This window comes from Sorghum bicolor, chromosome 10 (genome assembly GCF_000003195.3).
Source record: "Sorghum bicolor cultivar BTx623 chromosome 10, Sorghum_bicolor_NCBIv3, whole genome shotgun sequence".
Classification (NCBI taxonomy): domain Eukaryota; kingdom Viridiplantae; phylum Streptophyta; class Magnoliopsida; order Poales; family Poaceae; genus Sorghum; species Sorghum bicolor.
The window spans coordinates 7,438,646-7,460,515 of NC_012879.2; the positions used below are offsets into that span (position 1 = coordinate 7,438,646).

The window sequence follows — 21,870 nt, forward strand, 5'->3', positions numbered from 1 at the left end:
CTATATTTAATGCTTCATGCATGTACCGCAAGATTTGATATGACAAGGAATCTTGAAAAAAAATTTGGTGTGAACTAAACAATCGGCAGCTGTTCCCTGTTAAAGTTTACTCCCTATTTTATCAGATGTTTTGGCACATGCATGGTCTATTAAATATAGACTAAAAATAACTAATTATATATATTACGACTATTTTGTGAGACAAATTATTTAAACCTAATTAATCCATTATTTAACAATGTGGTTCTATAAAAAAGCTACAGTAAATATGTGCTAATAATGAATTAATTAGACTTAATAAATTCATCTCGCAGAACACTTATATCTTCTCTAATTTATTTTATTATTACTATTCAAACACTCTGACGATGTGACAACCAAAAACTTTTCACCCTGAATTTAGGCCGACGCTGCCGGTAGCGCTGCAGCCTCCGGGATGTTCCAGGAATCCAGGTTTTGTTTTTTTTTCCTGAAAAAAACAACTGGAGATGGCTTTATACAAGAAAGATATAGGCACCCAAATTTGCCTCAACTATAACTCGGACTTCGGTGGTCTATATGTAATTACATCCACACTCTCAATCAGCTCAGTCCTAGAATCCAGGTTATCTTGGCATGATGATCAGGTGAATTCCCCATCCTAACGCTAGCAGCAGCAGGAAGCTTGGTGTCTTCAGCATGGATGAACCACCTGGACAGAAGAAGCATATTATGGTGAAAATTCGTGAGATCCAAAACAGGCTCAGTATCTGTGCACAAATATCCACAGAAATAACAATGCAAAAGACTCCATTCTATAATAACACATTTATGCATACATGGAATCAGTTACTTATTATGCCAGGGCAGTACCAGATAAACACAATTTAACAAGAGTCATGACTTCCGAGTTGTAAGGTCAATGACGTAATAGACGAGAAATACAGGCATGGTTTAGCATGGCCAGTGTACTTACTGAATAATAGGTATTTATTCTGAATATTCCACTCGAAGTCCCAATGGATCATGTCATTCTTAAGTGTCCAGTATGACCAACCAAAGGTAGCGTTAGCATAAACATCCAACTGAGCACTGCCAAACTTCTGATACTCGTACTGTGATGCATTTTGTACGTCCCATTCATTAACCCATTCACCTGAACAACATAGGGACATAGCACCATGTTCAGTACAAATCAGGATGATGTATGTCAGTACATGACTTTGGAAATAATCAAGTAGGACTGGAATAAAATAAACAGAACAATAGGGTCTGTTGGTGGTTTGGCGCACATGTTTCAACTTTCAAGTGACAGCTATCCATCAGAACCGGAAAGAAAATGTAGACTGTGTAATGACTAACAGGTCCCAACTCCAGCATTTAAAAAATAAGATGGAACGATTACAGGACAATAGTATGTAGGTACTCTATTAACTTGGGCAAAGCAGAACTATTGTAAAAACGTAAGTAGGGTAGTAAACATACCAATGAAGACAAGAGGCCCATTCATTGCCTTAAGGTCTTGTAACTGTGGTGCTCTCATTTTGTAAACAAATTCAATATTCTGAGAGGAATTCATGGTGGCAAAGTATGGATCAAACAAGTTGTAGTAGTGTAAATCAACTACAACATTTGAAAGACCAATACCAGCTTGAAAGAGTTCGATTGGGTCTGCATTCCCAATTCTTTGACAGAGAATAACATATGCAGTTGATGAATGGTTTCGCACAATTTGGTATCCCCTCATATAGTAGGACACTAGAACATCTAAAGGAACTGTAGCTGCAGAAGGTTCGTTCAGAAGCTCAATACCCAAAAGGGAAGGATGGCCTCCATACCTGCAAAGCACAAGTCCAGGAAAGCTGGCTATAACATTTCAAGGATGGACTGGGGTATCTAAGAACATCGGAAGCTACACACAAATACAGTTTTCATAGTCAGTAAGAGGAGATGCAACTGCTGACATATTTTGATGGTGGAGAACCAGCTCAGGAGAAATGCAGGTAATTACCAATTTACTGTTTGAATGGTTTAAGATGAAATGCTAGGTGAACAAATACCTTGTCGCCAGGAAGTCAATAACTTCCAGTGTTTGTGAGATATATTCAGGCGAGGGCCAGTCCACAGAACCATCCCTGCTCGCACTATGTTCCATTCCATTTTGAGAACCAGGAGCAGCATGAAGATCAATTATACATTTCAAACCGTAAGATCTGATCCAACAGAAGTAAGTATAGCATCAGGAAAGATCAGGGATATCAAATACTGCAAAGAAGAGTTTGGAAGCACGACATACTGTGCCCATGAAAATGCTAGGTCCAGGGCTGCCAAAGACCCTCCAACAAATGGAGAAGGTGGATAAGGATCTTGTGTTATCCACCATCCAACAGGAATTCTCACAGTATTAATTCCGTGCCGAGATAGGAAATCAAAGTCGTTTGCTGTAATGAAACTTCTTCTGTGCTCCTTAAAAGAAAAAGGAAGAGTCAAGGGATGTCATGCATAAAGCAAAAGAGGATTTGTCCAGCAAATTCCAAAGAAAGTGAGTGCCCGAAGACATACTTCTAAGACCATCTTCGCCTTCTCGGAACCATAACCATTGGCAAGCTGGTAGTCCCCATGCAAGTTATTGGCAACAATCACCAATTCAAACGTCGCTAAATTATTATCCCATCCTGGTTGGAATTGATAAGTGGAAATAAGCAGATGATTGTTTGTCGCCTAAGTTAAAAGGAGATTGCAATGTCTTATTAATGGCACAACTTGAATGAAGGCGACTAAGGGACAATCACATATAATAATTTTGAAACTATGGACCGAGCAATACTTGCACATAGCCTCCATTCAGAGGTCTGATATGAACCCTTCCAGCATTTCTTTCAATGAAGAAAGTCTCGGTGGACAATGGATGCTTTGCAGTAGCCAAGATCAAACCATCTTCACTGTTCACTGTCAAAAATTGACCTCCAAGGCATCGAAGCTGAAATTCATTATCTGACACCCTCCAAAGCTGTTTAAAAAGGAAAACCAGTAAGGCCATACTTAAGCTCGATCAATATTAAGAGGAATGACAATTAGAAAACCAAAAGGTGCAGGTAAATACTAACCACATGGCAATTCAATGACTTGCATTTGCTTCAATACTAACCACATGGCAAAAGATAATAAAAATGATAATGGACATATTTCTAACTATTTAGGGAGAAAAAACTGTTAAACTACAGATATGTCATACCAATACGCTTCATACTTCTTTGAAATCAGACTAATACATTTGAGATACTATTGTAGCTGTAATAATGCAGGGGATTATCCCCTTGTAAAACACAAACCAGCAGACTAATACTTCTTTGAAATCAAACTAATACATTCCATGTACTCTCACCCTGAATGTCTCCCACGTTGAGGCCACATCACGGTCCACTGTCACATTTGAGCCACCACCATTGGCTGCACTAACATACTTATTCAATACCACTGAGCGGATCTGCACCTGTGTCCCATCCTGCAAACAAAACCCAATAGAGGATCAAAACCATGCAAGCATCAGTTTACCAAGAACACACAGTGAATAACTAAGATCAATCCACCTACGAGCATATCCCCATTTGGAATCCCGTCAAAAAGTGATGGCTTAATCCACCCTTCAATGACCAACCATCCTCCCAAGTTAACACCCCTCACCTTAGACAGTCCATCCACTGCAGAAAAAAATAGCCACTTATGGTGTTATGCAAAACTTTTACTGAGAACACCAAGACTAAGACTGGCAGCTTGGTTACCATTTTTAACAAGAAATCATTAAACTGTAAAATTTTCAGTAAATTTTACCAACTACTTTCTTCAATAGTACAAAGGTATATTTGACTCAGTTAGCTAACCAATATCAACAGTGTCTACAGCAAATTGCATATTTCAGTTCAAATTTCTTTTAAAAATATACTTAAGTAGAATCGGTAAAAGCATATTAAAGAATACTGTATGTGAATACAGTGCAATTCTTCAATCATCAATATCTTTTGTCCTTGTCCATGCAGAATTGTAATACATTCATATGTATAGCATAATGGACTATTTGCACTAACGTCTACTGATTGGAGTCTACTATTTGCCTGAAATTAGATCAGCATAGAATCATTCTCCCTAAAAGACATAAAACTCATCACAACTCTAAAGTGCACGATCAAGCATCTCACCTGAGAAGATGCAGCACAAGAAAAGCACCCAAGAAAACAGCACGAAGCCAGACAATCCAAGACCACCCATGCCGGTGCCCTACCACCGAGCGGGACCAGAGCCTCAGCCACGGGAAGAAGAAGCTATTAAGGCCCCCGGGGGTTCGGGTGCCTTCCTTGCCGCGGAGTTTATCCCAAGGCGCCCGCCGCAAGGCCGTACTGGCGCAGTCGGTCGCCATTGGCAATTAAGGAATGGAATTAACGCTTGCTGCTTGCCTCGTCGAGGGAGTGGTAGGAATCCACGAAAAGGAAAGGTTCCGGGTGTTTTTTTTAGTCGCGAGGTCGCTCCTCGCGCCCGACGGTGGCTTCAGCAGGAGGAGCGTCCGTGAGACCGTGACATGACATTTGGGGGTGGAGTGGAGGTAGATGCTCCCCGGAGACGACGGCTTTGACGACGCTGATGCGTGATGGAAAGACTTGGGCCGGGCCGAGGTCGCGAGGCAGTGACGAATGGGCCTCAAGAGACACCTAGGCTGGTGGGCTGGGTAAGCCCATTCTATGCATAAATTCGGCCTGAAAGCCCACGTGACCAGCCCAGCAAAACCAGACCCGCTTAGCCTCGCACCGCATGCAGCAGGTTCGCAGCCTCCCCAATTCCTCGACACCGCCGCCCCATCACCCTCCCCCTCCCCCCCCTCTTTCCCGGCGCCGCTCGCCTTCCGCGCCCCTCCGGCAGCGCTTATCCCGGGATCGGTCCGCCCTGCCGTGCCGCGGGCGGAAGCGACGACACTTTTCCTGAATTCTCAGGTTATGTTCTGACCCGATCCCATTCCGCCTATGTTTGTTCTATTTATTTGTGCGGAATCCTGGTTCACCTGATTGTACTCATTCATCGGGAGATCGGGTGCGTGCGGTAGCAGTTATCCGGTTATATTTGCGTGGTGGGCGGGAGACTGGGAGCCTGATTTTGCTGCTTTTGAACATAGATGAACCTCGCAAGTCGCAACTGGTGGGCTAATAAAATTGTGAATTTTGTGTGTGCGTAACGGTTTTCACTGTAGGAGTTTAGTTTGGTGGATCGCCCATGGATATTGGATGACGTTGGTATTTTGCTTTTATTTGGTGCAGCTTATAGCTTACGTGATTTATTTAGGTCAAGCAAGTAGTCCCTCCACTCAAATTATAGTTCACTTTGGCCAAGTTTATAGAAAAATGCATTGACATGCACATTATCAAATTGTTTTCCATAAATTCTCCATGAAATATGCGTTGATATTGCATTTACTTGAACTTATAAGTGCTAATACATTTTTCTAAAACTGGTCAGAGTTAGAGAAGTTTGACTTAGGACAAAGCTAAAGTGAATTATATTTTGGAGCGGGTGGAGTAACTAATAGGAAGAACAGCTCTGCATTTATTCTTACAGTGAGAAAAAACACCTTAACTTCAATAAAATTATTTGGAAAGGATGGAGTATCTAATGTAGCAACTTGTAACATGGTCTGAAGTGTAGTTTCATGAAATTGTCTGCATGTTATTATGCAGTAAATGAAGATTATTTGATGCAAATTGGAAAACCATCATTCTGAATTTATTGTCCTTCCTCGTTTTAGCTTGAGCAAGTTCTGATCATCCTTTTGGTGCCATATTTTGTTCCCTAGGTAAGTCATTTGAGCGTATAATTTTTTGCATATTTTTTAGCTCTTAACTCCCTTTTCTTTTCTAACAATTGGACTGTTTTTCTGTTAAATTTGCAAATAATAACACTACCTTGTTCACTTCTTCAGATTGCTGAGAAGAGAAGAGGAACGCCCTACATGGATGTCATGCAGACAAGTGACTCTTCACATCATGGAATTGTAGAAAATAGCCCATATAGAATCCCGTATGGAAGACATGCAGAAGGTGGCAAACTTGGTAATTCATGGTATTTTAGTAGAAAAGAAATAGAAGAAAACTCCATTTCAAGGAAAGATGGCATTGATCTGAAGAAGGAGTCTTATTTTCGCAAGGCATACTGCACTTTTCTGCAGGATTTTGGGATGAGGCTTCAAGTGTAAGTTTGCATTCTACCACAAATGTTTTAATTACTTGTATTCCCTAGTGAGGGAGAACAGAAGTGAAATATTTATGATACGCAAAATGACTTTCTAGTGGTAAGCAATCAAACATTTTAATAATTTGGCTACTCAAGTGGCAATTTAATCATTTGTTTTCCCACTGCATTGTGTGAGAATTCTGGTTTCTGCTAGTACTTACTGCAAATCATACTGAACCCTAGTATCATGTAGCATCTGCCCTATTTGCTGTAGTTTATGAATTCTTTAGATTATATGCTCTCTTGTTCTAAGTGGTACCTGTATATATGTTACTTTTCCCTTCTGAAAACATTTTTTTTAATTTAGGCCTCAAGTTACGATTGCTACAGCTATAGTGTTCTGTCATCGTTTTTTCCTTCGCCAATCTCATGCAAAAAATGACAGGCAGGTAAGTCTTATTGAAAATGACATGGCCTTTTGTGGAACATTTTATTTCATTGTGTTTTGGTATTATTTGTGAAGTGATACTCAGCACTTATCGTTCAAATAATTGTCCTTCACCTGTCAATCACTTGTTTACATGGTAGTTTGTGCTACCATAGCACGTGGTAAGTTATCGTTGTGTTCTTTTCTGTCACCACCCATTTTTTAGATGCAATGCTTTCTTCCCACATGTACTTCATACCTTTAATTATTTACTTGCTAGTATAAATGACAGGTGTTGGAAGTTGGGATGGTGGTATAGATTACAACTTAAACCTTTGCAGATTTTCTATGGACTGTTCTCTTTGTGCATATGTGTATTGCATGATACCCTGTGGGGAGGATAGATTACCAGCACACAGTAGTATCATTTTTAGGATATTCACCTATTTAAGATCTGTTGTAACACACTGCCTCCTGTTTCTTTTTCATGTGCTGAAAGTTGTTTCCTCATATGCATAACAAAAGTAAGTTGGTTGACAGTAATCCTTTTATATTTTGTAGTGTACAATCTCATGCCACAGTGCTTGCTTTCCTTGCTAGGGATATTGTTTTCCCATAAATTGTTAATTTAAACTTACAATATGTATGCTTTGTTATATCATGCAGACAATTGCAACCGTTTGCATGTTCTTGGCGGGAAAAGTTGAAGAAACCATCAGATCTCTAAGGGATGTCGTACTCCTTTCCTATGAGATCATCAACAAAAAGGATCCTGCTGCTTTGCAGCGAATTAGGCAGAAGGTGAGATAGTTGAATTGATTGAGATGATTAATCTTGATTATTTATTTTTGGGTAATCAGTTATCTTTTTTTTTCCAGACAACAGTATTTACCCGTGAACAGTTCCTCTTAAGTCACTACTCACCAATCATGATGTTTTTTCAACAAGATGGGACTGATTTATTTAATGGAACTTTATCTCTTAATTACTTTGTCATAGATGGTAACTGTGGTTGCCTGTGCTTTATTTTGTTCAGGAAGTATATGAACAACAGAAGGAACTTATTTTACTTGGGGAACGTGTTGTTCTTGTAACACTTGGTTTTGACTTGAACATCCAACATCCGTACAAGCCCTTGGTTGAAGCAATAGGTAGATTCAAGGTTGCTCAAAGTGCACTTGCTCAAGTTGCCTGGAACTTTGTCAATGATGGGTATGCTAAAATTACTCTTCTTGTTACAAAGAGTAATCCTCAAATATGCCTATTTACTACGCCTTAAAAGGGGTGTACAGGCTCCGTACTTCACTTTGCCTGCAATTTAAGCCCCACCAAATTGCGGCCGGTGCAATATTCATGGCTGCGAAATTTCTCAAAATCAAGCTTCCGTCAGGTGGTGAGAAGGTCTGGTGGCAAGAGTTTGATGTTACCCCACGGCACTTGGAAGGTTGGTCTCGGAATGGAAATGCAGTAGGGCATACCTGCACTGCATTAAGATGGTATTCATTTTTCATGAGGGCTTATATTATGCAACACCTTTAGTTGCAGCTGTTGTTGCTGCTTGTTAGCTATCTTGAGATCTCATAGATTGGCACCCAAATATGGTGCTCAAAATGATTGTGGATCTAGGTTAGGTTGAAGCATGCCCTACACCACATGGCGATCTTTTGACTTTTTTTATCATATATATATACTGGAATGCACATGGATGGCATGGGTACTACTAGTATCGAACCAGATATATTTTTGTTAGCAATATTTTTTTACTACAACTGTCTTGTTAGACCTTGTCTCTTGTTCAGATTTATTATAGCTAGTTTCTACCTTTGATGCCTCTTTTGGCTCTTTATTTTCCTTCAATATATCTCATTTATGCTATTTTTGTTTCCTTTTGGTTCTTCTAATATTACTTTTGATGCTCATGATGGCAAGAAGACACACTGGCACTACATATTTATGTTATTTCTTTTTTTCAGAGATTAGCAACCAAATTTTGGAGCTCTACGAGCAAAATGTTGTTGCACCACCACCATTGCAAGGAAATGATACTGACAGGAGCCCTGCTAGTGTTCCTAATCAACGTGCTCCTGGAAAAGTTCCTACTGCCCATGAACCTCAAGCATCCAGACAATTGAGCCATCAAAACGTGCCAGGCCACCATGGCTATGACCATGCTCATCCTGAGAAGCAACACCCAAACCAGAGGACACCTCGGAATGAAGCAAGGGATAGCGTTGTCAATACCAACGATGGACCCAAAATATCATCCTCAATGATGGATGCAATGAGGAAGATAGATAAGGATAAAGTGAAAGCAGCCCTGGAGAAGCGGAGGAAATCTAAAGGTGATGTTCCTAGAAAGGTTGACATCATGGATGATGATGATCTGATCGAGAGGGAGCTGGAACATGGTGTGGAGTTGGCTGCTGAAGGTGAGAAGATCAAGCAGGAGAGAAGGCAAAGCTGGCCCCATCCTGCACACAGGGACGATTCACTAAAGGCTGCTCGCATGATAAAAAATACGGAGGGCGAGCTATCCACTGACAAGCAAGGGCACCGCTCCCCAGACCGGAACTGGAACCACGATCGTGGTGAAAGGGACATTAAAAGGCTAAGGTCATGAAAGTTGGACAACCTTTTGGCTAGTTGTTGGCAGAGGGCATGATGTGGAATCTATTTTCACAGTTGGGGTATCAAATAAGCATCAAGCCCATTCAGTATTGTGGGTGCCTTGAAATGCAATACATGGTGTGTGAGATACTGAGATGGTTTACAAATGAAGCCACAGCCTATTGGTGCTGCAAGGCTGAGTGGAGGCGGCCTTCAGGTCATGGGTTCCAGTCTTGGGAGCTACAGAATTTTAGCCTGCCCCAACTTACTTGGGAATAAAAGGCATTTTGTGGACTACCCCAACTTGTTGATGTTTGATAAATGGCTTCTCCGGGGTAGTTTGTAACATATGTTGACTCTTTTAAAGTTATTTGGCAATAAAATAGATGCGGCTATTTATGGTAAAGAGGCTGCATCAGAGGGTCATCATTGCCTCACAGATTGATTGGCTTTACTTACATCTGATTAGACTGCTAAGGTAGCTGTTTGTGGTATGGGTAATTGGTCAGCTTTTAATAAGCCTTTTGGATATAAGGTTCTCTTCAGAGTTTACTTTTGGAAAATACTTTTGGTTTTGTGTGCATACATATGGTGAAAGGAAAAGTATATGCATAACTAAACAACTACTCCCTCCTGTTATAGAGTTTCTCCTTAAATTATGGTTTTCTTTTTAACAAATTTTACAAAATCAAAACATAGTCATTATGTAGAATGTATTATATCTATATCTATACCTATCTATAAAGAGCGAAAATTTCAGTTTGCCAAATATTTTCTTCTGCCCCTGTCCGTGTCCGTGTTCGTGTTCGGTTTACTGATCGCCTCCTCCGTCCAACGTTTCTAGAAGGGCAAAAACAAAATAAAAAACATTCTAGGGTTCCTAATGCAAAATTTCATATTACTCCGCTCTCGCCTTTGTAGGCCCAATCAGCCCAGAATCGTTACGATGGAAGGTAGAAAAAAATAAAAAAATTTCTAGGGTTTCCAATGTAAAATCTCCAATTTATTTTTCTTTTATTTTTTAAATCGGTTGAAAATTAATAAATACATAGTAATTCATAGAAAAATCTAAAAATTGTAAAACAAATTTTGTTCATCTCTACATATGTAGATCCATGCAGTAAACAAAAAATATCACAAATTTTAGTACACTTTTTTTTGGAAATGCTTGCCTATGCTTTTTACTCTAAAATTAAAATTATAGTTATCTTGCTTCAATTATTATAAAAATTTAATGGTAGCCTATTTAATGTGATGCTTGATTCATATTTCATAGCAATCCTAATCTAAATTGAAAAAATAATGCTAGCATCAAACTTCTCATATTTTAATATAATACTGAGGCATATTAAGGGGTAATATTAGAGTGAGATAAGATTTAACTATTTTCTATTTTTATTATTAAATAAATATGTCTTTAAGCTACATATTATTGTAAATATTAACTATCTAATACCATAGATGTTATGGTTATCAATAAAATAAATTATGGACTTTAAATTTTATAAAAAGGATAAATATAAATAGATATGTAACATTATGTCATCACTTTCTAGGGTTATTTGATGTTTTTCTTCCGTTGCAATATTACCAAGTTGAGGAAAATCAATTTTTTTAAAAAAATTGTGGCTCCCGGCCCCCAATCCTCCCATGGCTCCGCTCCCGTCCCCGTCCACCCGCCAATCGCTCCCATCCCATCCCCGTCCTGCCGCCGCCACTTCCTCCGCCGAGGGCGGAGGCGAGGCCGACTACGAGGTCTCCGACGACCACCGCGACGCGTGGGAGCGTCACGAGCAATCGGTGCAGGAGCTCCTCTAGCGGCGCCGCGCCTACGCCATGGCCGTGCGGGCCTGCCTCCGTCGCCTCGGCGAGCGCGAAATGGAGCGCCACGACCGCCTCCGAGCCCTCATGGTCTGGCTCAAGGCCGATGGCCAGGTCGACCGTCTCCTCCGCGCGCAGGAGGACGACCACGCTGCACGCACCGGCGAGGAGGAGCAGATCCAGTACCCCTTCTTCACCAAGGGCACGCAAGAGCTTCTCAAGGCGCGTGTCGATATTGCACAGTACTCGCTGCCCCGTGCCAAGACCAGGATTGAGATGGCCAAGCGCTGCCACGAGGATTCCGATGAAGACCTAGAGGCGGAGGCCGAACTCGTCGTGAAGCAGGCCGGAGAGTTTGTCTTGGAGTATAGCGAGATTGGAGATGATCGCCCTCTCATCGGCTGTTCCTTCTCTTGTGATGCATCAATTGTGGCCACAAGGTACTTCCTCTTAATCATACGGAATTACATATGCTTTGTTCATGTATGACTCAAACAAATGTTGTGATGAAAGAATGTTGAGAACTGTTACCTATTAATTGTATTATTATGTGGCGGCTGTGGCTGTGGGCTTTTGTCACTAACTGTGCCGTTGGTTTTGCTTTGGATTGCACTGAGCGACAATAAAAGTGGACTGTTTGATGGAATTGTACCCTCATGTGATGCTTTTATGCTTTCTTTACCTAATATTCTTCCCCTTTTAATTTCTATACATATTTTTATATCATTTTTTACTCTTTTTCCTCCACTGTACATGAAGATTTCTGATTTTTTTATGGGACATGATTTTTTTCTATTTCTTCTCAAGGTGATTTCGATATTAGTTTGGTAGTTTTGTTTGTTTTGGTGGGGTTATATTTATTTGATTCAAGGTTAGACTAAACTCATTTAAATTTTACAAAAAGTGTACAATTATCAAATAATAAATTCTATACCCCGTTGCAACGCACGGGCATGTTTTGCTAGTTTTACTATAAATTTTAGAAGTTACAATGCTCTATATTTCAGGACGGAGGGAATATGTTAATTAGAAGTAAAGCACGGGACATCCTTTGTTAAGGGAATCAAGTCCCACAAACCAAGGGTATTAGGGGTAATTTTCTTCTCCACTAATATGTCTGAAAAATCCTGAACATCATTTTTATTGGGATAGAGGGAGTAAGCCATAAAAGGGAGTTTAACCTATATGATGCCATTGTTACTTTCATAGCGATGCTTAATGATGTGTCACTCGGGAGGTCGACACTCATATGAAAACTTTCATAACGGTGCTCAATTATGTGACAACATTTTGTTACTCGGGGGTAGGCACACATATGAAAGCTTCATGTATTGTACGTTCTTTTTTTTGAATTGATGTATTGTACATTCTTATAAGGAAGTTACACGGTCAAATAACCAATTGAAAACAATCTCGTTAATCTCGCTCAATTTTTGTCAGTCTGATTTGCCTCCTCAATTAGAAAGTTTTAAAGCGGTTTTGGCTATTGTTGTGCCATGTTAGTTGTCGCACTACATTAGCCATGAGGTACGTAAAATAAAGAAATAGTTTTTCAAAAAATATATCCATTTTTTTTTGAAAAAAATATGTAAGAGTTGTTAGCATCTCCAAGAGTGCTATTTTTTACTTGGCAAATCTTGCCAACTTCTAAAACAATATAGAGAGTAAAAAATAGCTCTTCTCCAAGAGTTTGCTATTTTGAACTTGGCGAAAATGAAAAAAAGAAGGGCCATTAGATGGTTTTTTACTGATTCTGTGTGCTTCCCCTCCTCCCTTTCGCACGAATGATGCTGTCGCCGCATCGTAACTTCATCGATCGGTTCCCTGGCGTCAGACCTAGCATGAACCCTAGAAGAACGATGACTACCCACAACACCAACCTTGTCCTAGCAGACGGCGACTACCCTAGCTGGGTATGAAGATCGACGATGAGAAAAAGAGGGAACCACATACCTGAACGCTGGACGACCTAGCTTCGTGTCGAGCAAAAATGAAGAACGGCGACGGCACGACCTTTTCTTTACACGGACGGATGAGAGGCACACTCTTTTCTTCGCGCGTGCGGGGGAAGGAAAGGCAATGAAGGCTTCGTGCGCGCCAGAAATCATGATGGCAAGTTGATATGCTAAGTTGCTATTTTTAAGCGCTGAGAGTCATGATTTGTCAAGTTGCTATTTTTATCAAGTTGATTTGCCCAACTGTTTGAGGTAGTTTTTTCTTGTTTTGCCAAAATTATATGGATGACAAGTTATTTTGCCAAAATCTTGGAGATGCTCATTATTGGTGACAACACATATGTCATGTAACCACCTCATATTCGATTAACTTCCCTCATGACTTGACGTTAGAGCATCTCCAACAGTTTTGTATTTTGTCTTTGGAAAAACATGGAGTTTGCCAAGTCTCAAATCAATATGGGCATGAGAAAAAAAGTTACCTCCAATGGTTTGGCAAAGTTGAGTTGGCAAAACCCAAAGTGTGGATCTAGCGATTATTTTGTCAGACAAAAATTTTCTTCGCGCCATCGACTCCAAGGTCCAAGCAACAGTTGGCACCAACACACAAACCCTAGGCACCATGGAAACCCGATGCACTGGAAGGATGAATCCATGGCCATGGCGTATGTACCTCCCCCACAGCCGGCTTGATGAACATCGCCTCCCCCACAGCCGACGTTGATGTCCAGCGATGTGTAGAACCAAAAGATCGCGCTCTCCAACTTTCCGCGGGAAGAAAACGGGCACGGCAGGGGAACCACGCGTGGGGAAGGAAAACGCGTGGAGCTATGCAATGCCAAATGCAATACACGGTTGGCATATATGCCAAACTTGGCCAGAAATTTGCCAAGTTAACCAAAATGCAAAGCCCATTTGCTAAACTGTTGAATAGAAGTTTTGAAGACTTTTTAAAAAAAGAATGCAAAGCCCATTTAGAATTTTGATGAAAGTTTTGCTTCATTAAATGTGTAAGTAACGTGGGCTTCTAGGCATCAAAAATTGATAGGCCCATAGCGCAATTAGCTTCCAAAGTGCTAGTTTAGCAGGGCTTCGACTCCTCCCTCCGTTCTTATGGAGCAACTTTTTTTTTTTGAGATTATGGAGCAGTATTTTTGGTAGAGCTAAAGCTACTTTAGAAAACGTTTAGCAAAAAAAATCTTCAGTGGTAGTTTTGTAATAATTTATGCCAAGTTCATGAATAGACCAGAAGAAGCCATATGTTTTCACAGCTCTACCTTCACGGTAAAAAAAAAAAACAACTCTGGCTCCTTATGACTCCTTGCAAAGAGATATTTTTTAAATGAAAGATACACGACCCTACGGTAAAAACCACGAGAAGCAGGCGTCGTGCCAGAGGAGCACTAGCCCAGTATGTGGAAGGAATTCCTTTTAGCAAAATTTCCGGCATGAGACTAGACTCATAGTAGCACATGCTACATCGACGAAGGAAAATAGCCCAGCAACAAACTCAACTGCTCCTACGTCCTGTATACCAAACCAAGAGCAACCCTACTCGCCCCGTTCATGTTAGGTGACTGACCAACCGGAAGCAATCTCTGTTCACTTGTTGTCCAGTGTTTGGTCCTCTAATACTCCTGGATAACAACCCCACCCACAAGCACCTGAATGTTCATCTCATTGCGCCTTCAGATCACGGTCCAAATGATCTTCTTATTGCACATCACTTACCTGCAAACTTTCATGTCACATCTACACATTACTACTCCACAAGCCTGCTGCGAGGTCTCAAGTACACCACCTTGTTCCTGCTGGATCAGCTAGTGAGATTGATGCGGATCAAAGACTTTGCAACCTCTCATCGAAACTCCTGGAGAGGTCATTGTCCACAGAGTAGGTGCCTGCCATTAACTTAACCCAAGCAGATGATGAACTAGTAAAGTTGCCACTCACCAAACACGACACTGTTGTCTCAGGCCCAGGCACCCATCTGCCAAGATAATTTAGCATCCATTTCTTTAGACCTGACTAGCTAGCACCAAATAGTGTATGCAGGGCTAATAAGTCCACAAAGAATGTTTGATCCCATCGTACAAGGATTGGCCTGCGCTCCTACTAATTTCGTAAATAAAGCATCTGGCCTCAAACGACCTTGGAGATTTGGAGTTGGATGCTGTTAATTAGTCACCAATAATGAAACCCTTTCATGCATGGCCATGGCCAGCAACAGCAGACGGATGACCTGTCTGGTGAGCGGTGACAATGCCAAGCCACCAGCACAGTTTACATTAATGTCCTCATCGTCTTTCTTCGCCGTCGTTGCAAGAATGGCGTCTGAGTCTGACGCGTGTTCGCCGTGAGAAAGATGTCGCAACTGAAAAAGCCGGCGGGAAGCTTTGCGAACGACCATGGAGATGGATGATTCATTGTCCAAATAAAAGGTGCCTGACAGACAGATAAACTGATGATAACGGGTAGAGTCATTTCTAAGACATTTCGTGTCTGTCTGTGCAAATTGTGCATCCAAGATCATCATCATCGTCAGAGCCTTCCTACCCGCAACCAACTCCAACGAAAGCCACCTCACCAACTCCCAGCTGCTGCGACGTACACGTACTGTCTGTCACATACACTGTGCATGCCATGGATATAAAGGGAAGCATTGGCTTGGGATCACCTCTGCATCTCACTTGGGATCTGCCTTGATCAATCTTCTAGTCCTAGCTACCTTGTTCGTTCCTCATTGATTGATCCATCGATCCCTGGTCGTAGCTGCTGCAATGGCTTCCGGTGGCGCGTCACTGGCCTTGGCCGCGCTCCTCCTCGTGAGCTGCACCTCGGCAGCGGCGGCGACCAAGTACACCGTCGGGGACGCGTCCGGCTGGACGACCACCGGCGATTACGCCACCTGGGCCAGCGGCAAGAAGTTCAAAGTCGGCGACACTCTCGGTTAGCGCCATATATACTCTGAACTGCATCGCTGCATTTTGTCCCAAATGTACGGCCATGACAGCAAAACTCTGCTGAAGTGCATTCTTCCTCTCATGGCGACTCTTTTGTTTCTTTCCAGAGTTCAAATACGCCGGCGGGGCGCACACGGTGGACGAGGTGAGCGCGGCGGACTACGCCGCCTGCTCCTCCAGCAAGGCGCTCAGCAGCGACAGCGCCGGCAGCACGACCGTGACGCTCAAGACCGCCGGCAAGCACTACTTCATCTGCGGCGTCGCGGGCCACTGCAGCAGCGGCATGAAGCTCGTCGTGGACGTGGCCAAGGCGGTGTCCGCCGCCCCGGCGCCGGCGCCGGCCGAGGCCCCGGCGCCGGCCGCGTCCGCGGACACCACCCCAGACGCCCCCGACGCCACGCCGTCGACCCCCTCGAGCTCCGGCGTCACGCCCAAGACCAAGAGCCCAGTCACGGACCTCTCGCCGCCGGGCAAGAAGTCCACCTCCACCTCCGGCGCCACCGGGCTCAGCGCCGCGGCGTGGGCCGGATTGGGCCTTGCTGGGCTCGTGGCCCTGCATCTCGGCGCGTTCTAGGGCCCGCTGGGCTGACCAGGGTGGAGGCAGTGCTGTTTGTTCTTAGGCACGTCATGGATTCGTGTATTGGTTGAGGGACTTGGCTAGTTATTACTTACCAGAGATTTCTTTTGATTCAGGGAACTTTTATTGGTGCTTTTGCTGTGCTGGTGGCTGTATGTAGTTGGATACTTGGATGTAATATGCTGTCAGTTTTGCATTTGCTATTGTTATCGCATTCCTTTTATGATTTTCGCCCTATTCTTCATCAGTGCTTTTTAGCGAGGTAACAACGTTTTTCTCTCATAATATTTTATCATGTTTATGTACGTTGGTTCATTTGCGTTATAAGTCGGTGCTCAAGGCTGCAATAAGAAACCAAAGAACAGGCTGAGTCATTTTTCAAAGATTCAGGTAAAATAAATTTTAAAAAAAAAAGATAAAATCATCGTCACTGTAGCAAAACAACCATTCACTATAGTAAAACCGCCTTCGGAATCACTCCAAAAAGATAAAATACACGGTTAGAAAAATTAAGAAAGATGGTTTGTCCGATTTTAAAGTTAAGAGAGTAAAAACAAATTTCCGTGAAAGTTGAGGAGAAAAAGTAGACTTTTTCTTACTTCTGCCTCAAGACTTAAGTACCGTAAGGAGTTCAGCCTAACATCACCCATGGGCCATGGCACATCACGAACAAGCTCAATCTGGCCCAAAAGCGCAGTGGAGGCCGGTCAAGTCGAAATGACTAACAGGCCACCTGGCCCAAAATGCCCACCACTCAACATAGAGGTTTCAGGCTTACAGCCCACGACTAGCGAGAGGAGCTTTTCACCTTCAACCTCTCCATCTTCCCCTTAAAAAAAAAAAAAATCCCTTCATCCTCTCCTTCTCCAACCTCGTTGTATCTTCTGCGTGCCGAATGCCTCCACCTCGTGCTCCCAAGCTACCGGCGGCAGTGGTGCTGGTGCAGCATCCAGGGGCAGGGAAAGCATAGGGTTCAATCGGAGTATCGGGCGCGACCCTGCCCGCCGCTGCCTCCTCCCACCACCGTCCGCCCCACGCTCCCCGACGAGTCCGAGTCCGAGTCCGCGGCCTTCTCTTATGAATCGGAGTCCCAGGGTCCTACTCCAGATTACCTCGCTATATATTTTGCGAGCCGGGGCTTCATCGATTCATCTTATTTTGTGCACATCGCGTCTCCGGAGGAATCTGTAGCGCCGCCTCTTGTAGTCCTAGCGCAGCGGCTGTAGCGCCTCTTGCAGCGGAAGGTCAGCTAAACTCTCTTTCTCCTTATTTCTGTATCCCCCACCAGCGAGCTGCTTTGGGTTTAGCCCTTCATCTATCTATATATGTGTGTTTATATGCGATCTGTCAAAAAGGGTTTTTTTAATGGTTTTATTATGCTAGGATTTCAGCAATATGTTTACGGTTCACATGGCACTGTTTCTTGCAGAATCAAAATGGAGGACCATCTTATGCGCAGAACGAAAAGACTGAAGCGTTGCCATGAGAAGCCTGTCTGCAGACAGAGGGGTGCACCAATCCAGTTTTCGGACCTTCCTGTGGTATGTACTGAATTACGTTTATTATGGATGTATTTAGGAGTTTGTGCTAGAACAACCAATGGAATTAATTGTCTGTTCTCCTTCGTTGCAGGATGTGCTAGGCACGATTCTGTCAAAATTGCCACCAAAGGAAATGGTAAGAACTAGTGTTTTATCAAATGAGTGGAAACATATCTGGACAGTTTGCCCCAAACTCAGATTTGATGGTGCCGCAATGTGCGGCCAAGATGTGGCTGGAACACAACACTATACTCGGAAGTTTATTGACAATGTCAATGGAGTCTTGAAACAATATCATGGCAAGGTGGTTGAAGAGTTTGGGGTCAAGTTTGAATTTGACGCCATGCTAGCTGAACATCTCGACTGTTGGGTTAATTTTGCCTTATCGTCACGAGCAAAGAATCTAGCTCTTGACTTGCTCCCGGCCAGGTGGGGGCTCCGTCCTGATAGGTACAGATTTCCCATTGAACTGTTTGATGGCGGAAGGATATCCCGTCTACAACACCTACAGCTTAGCTGTGTGTCTTTTGATGAACCATCTTCCCAATTGTGCGGTTTCCCCAACCTGAAGAAGCTTGATCTAGATGTGGTCAACATCACCCGTAAAGGTCTTGAAGATATGTTGTCAAATTGCTCTAATCTTGAATGGTTGAGTATAGGGAGATGCCATCTGGATAATGATGAATTGAGAGTGCATCGTCCGCTGCCTCGCTTGCTATACTTGAACGTTGCATACTGTGCGATAAGCAAGATAGAATTCATAGCCATGAATCTGCAGACTTTTGTATTCCAGGGGAGCTGGATTAATTTTTACCTCGGGACTGCTTTGGCACTGAAAGATGTGAAGCTCTATCTTATTGGCAAGATAACTCTTAACCTCGCTATGACCGTGCTTCCCTTCTTGTTTCCAAGGGCACAGAATATGATTCTGCATTGTTCCTTGCCACTTAAGGTTTGTATATCCCACAGCCATTATCATTGAATTGTTTCCTAACATTTTTCTGTCTTTATATCTCCTTTTTTGTTTTCTATCCTTCAGATGCCATGGCCACAAGGAAACGGTTCTAAGTTTTCACTTTTAAAGTATCTACAACTCAAGTTTTTGGTGTTACCGGAAGATCTCCTTAACCTTCTATCATTGGCCTCTTTCCTGAGTGCTGCTCCTTTCATTGAAAAATTAGAGATACATGTAAGTACTGTAATGGTTTTACTTCCTTGCAAATATAACTTGTTGTATTTCGTACTTTATCAGCGGCATTTAGAAGAAAAAAAATGCATTGTCATTATCAAGGTTTGCTTTCGTTTAATAAATGTGTCAAACTGCACATGTATACAACTTTGGTTATTTGCACATAAATTATCAGAATATTTTAAAGTTGGTGAACCTTGGATTACAACCGTTGCTGACATATCTTTTTTTTTCCTCCTAAAATGTTGCAGTTTGCTATTCGTACCCTCCCACAAGGCTCAGAGCTTATCAGGAGGCTTCCAGGTTCTACATATCGCTATCTGAAGAACCTTAGTATCACTGGATTTGCAGGGTGCACCGGTCAAGTTGAATTGTTGTTACACATTGTAGAAAATGCCCCTAACCTTGAGGCTTTGACTATTGACCGAGCTAATCACTATGGTAGTATTGAAGAGCATGTATGGCAATCAAGATCCAAGGCACTAGACATTGCTAGGAGACATCTGGATGGGAGGTTATCAGAAAATACAAAGGTTTCTATAATGTAGGACGATGTGACTGAAAAGGAAGCCTGCTAATGTTGTGGATGGCCCCTCAGTTATTGTCCCCTCATCGTTCTTCTTGTTCTTGCATCGTTCGTCTTGTTCCTCTTCTCTGAGTTGTTAATGAACTCTTCGTGTTCTTACCGGAGTCTGTAAGCAATGCGCTTATAACGTGTTGAATGTAATGAAAACAAGAACAAAGAATAGAAATAATGTACTGTGTTCCGTTGATTGATCTTGTTTATATACTACATGAGTGCATGTGTGATATTTGATATTCCATTGATGCCATCAAGGAAAACTCTATCCAACTTTACTTCTGCTGCTAAAGCGTCATGTCCAACATGAGCATTCATTTAAATAACTAAGCTATTTATGACACATGGTCACAAGTCAATTTGCTCATAACAGTGAGAATGCGTTGCTATGACCGTAATGAATGTAAATTCTTTGGTTACAAAATTACCACATATGCTTTATTTAGTTGGTGAAAAAAATTAGATTTGACTACCGTAGCACTTTCGTTTGGATTTAATAATTATTGTCTAATTATAGATTAACTAGACTCAAAAGATACGTCTCACAAACCACAGACAAGTTGTATAATTAATTATTTATCTATATTTATTATTTAATGTTTTATGCATGTGTTGCAAGATTTGTCTCGCTCAAAGATGCTCATGAAACAAATTTGTCCATCTAGCAAAACCCATGCCATCTGGTGTTGTGGCCTACCGGTATGCCATCTGGTGTTGTGGCCTACCGGTATGAAGCTTGCAGGTTGAAGTAATTTGAGAGCCTGCTGCTATGGCTTTTATACGATGTATGATTTTTATATTATCTTATTGCATATCGACTGCAAACAGGACGTTTTTCGTGGTGTTTTATTGAAATAAACAACATATATCCATTAGTAAAAGATTATGCATTTTTCATCACTGAACAAGTAATGTTTCTAGCAAAAGATTATTTTTAACACATACAGAGAATTACAACAAAACTAGCAAAACAAGGTTCACATTTTTAGCATTTCCCTACAGTTACTTATGCATTTTAGATGGAACCAAGTTTTTATTGACTTCAAATTTCCTTTCCTTAGAATGTGTGTTTATTGGTAGAGAATGCAAAAGGGCCGCTCATGAGTTGGTCACGCTTGTAATGAGGGTGAAGAGGTGATCACCAGCTCTTTGCTTGAAAATGTATTTGTGATCGTTGTTAACAATTTGTTAGCCGATGAATCATAAAAGAGATACCAGATTCAAAAAAAAAATCAATTACTTATGCATTTTACAGGAAACAACATAGATTAACATTTTCTGAAAAATCGAAAAGGACCAAAACCCTTTCGTACCCATGCCCACCCAGCCACAGAAGCTGACAGGTGGGGCCTGGGCCAGTGCACAGTGCGCCCACGGGTGCACGGCCGTTGACCGACGTTTCCGCGCTGCCGGCGAGGTCGCCGGCGACAAGGTCATTCCCTATGGACTCCCCGAAGCATTGCGCATGCAAATAGGGTATCGGTTGGGCGATTTATGGTTTCGTGCGAGCTCACCCGCGGCCATAGCGGCACGGCGGCACGGCGTAGGCAGGCCGCGACGGACCTAATTGGCCTATCTATGGTTCGGTGTGGCTCGGATATGCTCACCAAAGCTCGGTTGGCTCGACGGTCGGAGTACAGGTGGAGCAAAGAACGTGGCCGGCGTCGACGGCGGAAAGGGCGGCATGAACCGGCGTCGCAGCGGTGTTCCGGCGCGTCCTGTGCACCATCGGCGGAACCAACGTGCCGATAAGCATCACGGAACCACGACGAACCTAATGCGAAATACTAGATGTCGAGAGCCTCACCAGTCACCACAGCGGGCTGGCCATGGCGAAGACGCGAGCGGCGGCGCTGGCGAGCAGCCGCACCGGAACTCCGGCGCACGGCCGATTCCGACGGCTATAGGCGACGTGACCGGGTTAGGAAGAAAAAAAAAAGACGAGGCGGAGCTGCTAGCGCGAGCTATTGTCCGAAGGCGGCTCGACGGCGGTGAATTTCGCCCGCAAAGCGGAGCGG

General features: G+C 42.6%; 4 protein-coding genes across 6 annotated transcripts; 3 read left to right on the top strand and 1 right to left on the bottom strand.

Annotated features, from left to right (window-relative positions):
* On the bottom strand, positions 327–4,575 carry LOC8070783 (probable glucan 1,3-beta-glucosidase A). The gene is made up of 10 exons (XM_021448895.1): positions 4,176–4,575; positions 3,574–3,680; positions 3,365–3,484; positions 2,807–2,989; positions 2,542–2,700; positions 2,276–2,445; positions 2,040–2,192; positions 1,465–1,817; positions 956–1,135; positions 327–691 (listed from the first exon to the last, which is right to left on the bottom strand). The coding sequence occupies exons 1-10, from the start codon at positions 4,243–4,245 to the stop codon at positions 606–608; spliced, it is 1,581 nt and encodes a 526-aa protein (XP_021304570.1). The 5' UTR covers positions 4,246–4,575; the 3' UTR covers positions 327–605.
* On the top strand, positions 4,806–9,757 carry LOC8070784 (cyclin-T1-3). Of its 3 annotated transcripts, none has more exons than XM_021450379.1 (8): positions 4,806–4,961; positions 5,700–5,815; positions 5,942–6,210; positions 6,560–6,641; positions 7,286–7,420; positions 7,656–7,831; positions 7,912–8,063; positions 8,593–9,757. In XM_021450379.1, the coding sequence occupies exons 3-8, from the start codon at positions 5,972–5,974 to the stop codon at positions 9,237–9,239; spliced, it is 1,431 nt and encodes a 476-aa protein (XP_021306054.1). In that variant the 5' UTR covers positions 4,806–4,961; positions 5,700–5,815; positions 5,942–5,971; the 3' UTR covers positions 9,240–9,757. The 3 variants fall into 3 exon arrangements, with proteins under 3 accessions (XP_021306054.1, XP_021306053.1, XP_002436719.1); XM_021450378.1 differs by having other exon boundaries at positions 5,768–5,815; XM_002436674.2 differs by lacking the exon at positions 5,700–5,815.
* On the top strand, positions 15,529–16,779 carry LOC8080045 (blue copper protein). Its single transcript, XM_002436676.2, has 2 exons — positions 15,529–15,951; positions 16,073–16,779. The coding sequence occupies exons 1-2, from the start codon at positions 15,783–15,785 to the stop codon at positions 16,537–16,539; spliced, it is 636 nt and encodes a 211-aa protein (XP_002436721.1). The 5' UTR covers positions 15,529–15,782; the 3' UTR covers positions 16,540–16,779.
* LOC8080046 (putative F-box/LRR-repeat protein At5g02700) lies at positions 17,360–20,045 on the top strand. Its single transcript, XM_002436677.2, has 5 exons — positions 17,360–17,786; positions 17,972–18,083; positions 18,175–19,035; positions 19,123–19,272; positions 19,524–20,045. Exons 2-5 carry the CDS (start codon positions 17,979–17,981, stop codon positions 19,818–19,820), a joined length of 1,413 nt encoding a protein of 470 aa, XP_002436722.1. The 5' UTR covers positions 17,360–17,786; positions 17,972–17,978; the 3' UTR covers positions 19,821–20,045.

Excerpts from the sequence above, each read along its gene's own strand:
- LOC8080046 (XM_002436677.2), top strand. The coding sequence starts at position 17,979 with ATGGAGGACCATCTTATGCGCAGAACGAAAAGACTGAAGCGTTGCCAT. Across the intron at positions 18,084-18,174 it reads AGTTTTCGGACCTTCCTGTG|GATGTGCTAGGCACGATTCT; the intron begins GTATGTACTGAA and ends CCTTCGTTGCAG. Across the intron at positions 19,036-19,122 it reads ATTGTTCCTTGCCACTTAAG|ATGCCATGGCCACAAGGAAA; the intron begins GTTTGTATATCC and ends TCTATCCTTCAG.
- LOC8070784 (XM_021450379.1), top strand. The coding sequence starts at position 5,972 with ATGGATGTCATGCAGACAAGTGACTCTTCACATCATGGAATTGTAGAA. Across the intron at positions 6,642-7,285 it reads ATGCAAAAAATGACAGGCAG|ACAATTGCAACCGTTTGCAT; the intron begins GTAAGTCTTATT and ends TATATCATGCAG. Across the intron at positions 7,832-7,911 it reads TGGAACTTTGTCAATGATGG|GCTCCGTACTTCACTTTGCC; the intron begins GTATGCTAAAAT and ends AGGGGTGTACAG.
- LOC8080045 (XM_002436676.2), top strand. The coding sequence starts at position 15,783 with ATGGCTTCCGGTGGCGCGTCACTGGCCTTGGCCGCGCTCCTCCTCGTG. Across the intron at positions 15,952-16,072 it reads CAAAGTCGGCGACACTCTCG|AGTTCAAATACGCCGGCGGG; the intron begins GTTAGCGCCATA and ends GTTTCTTTCCAG.
- LOC8070783 (XM_021448895.1), bottom strand. The coding sequence starts at position 4,245 with ATGGGTGGTCTTGGATTGTCTGGCTTCGTGCTGTTTTCTTGGGTGCTT. Across the intron at positions 2,193-2,275 it reads CTAGCATTTTCATGGGCACA|ATCTTACGGTTTGAAATGTA; the intron begins GTATGTCGTGCT and ends CTGTTGGATCAG. Across the intron at positions 1,136-1,464 it reads TGGGCCTCTTGTCTTCATTG|GTGAATGGGTTAATGAATGG; the intron begins GTATGTTTACTA and ends TATGTTGTTCAG.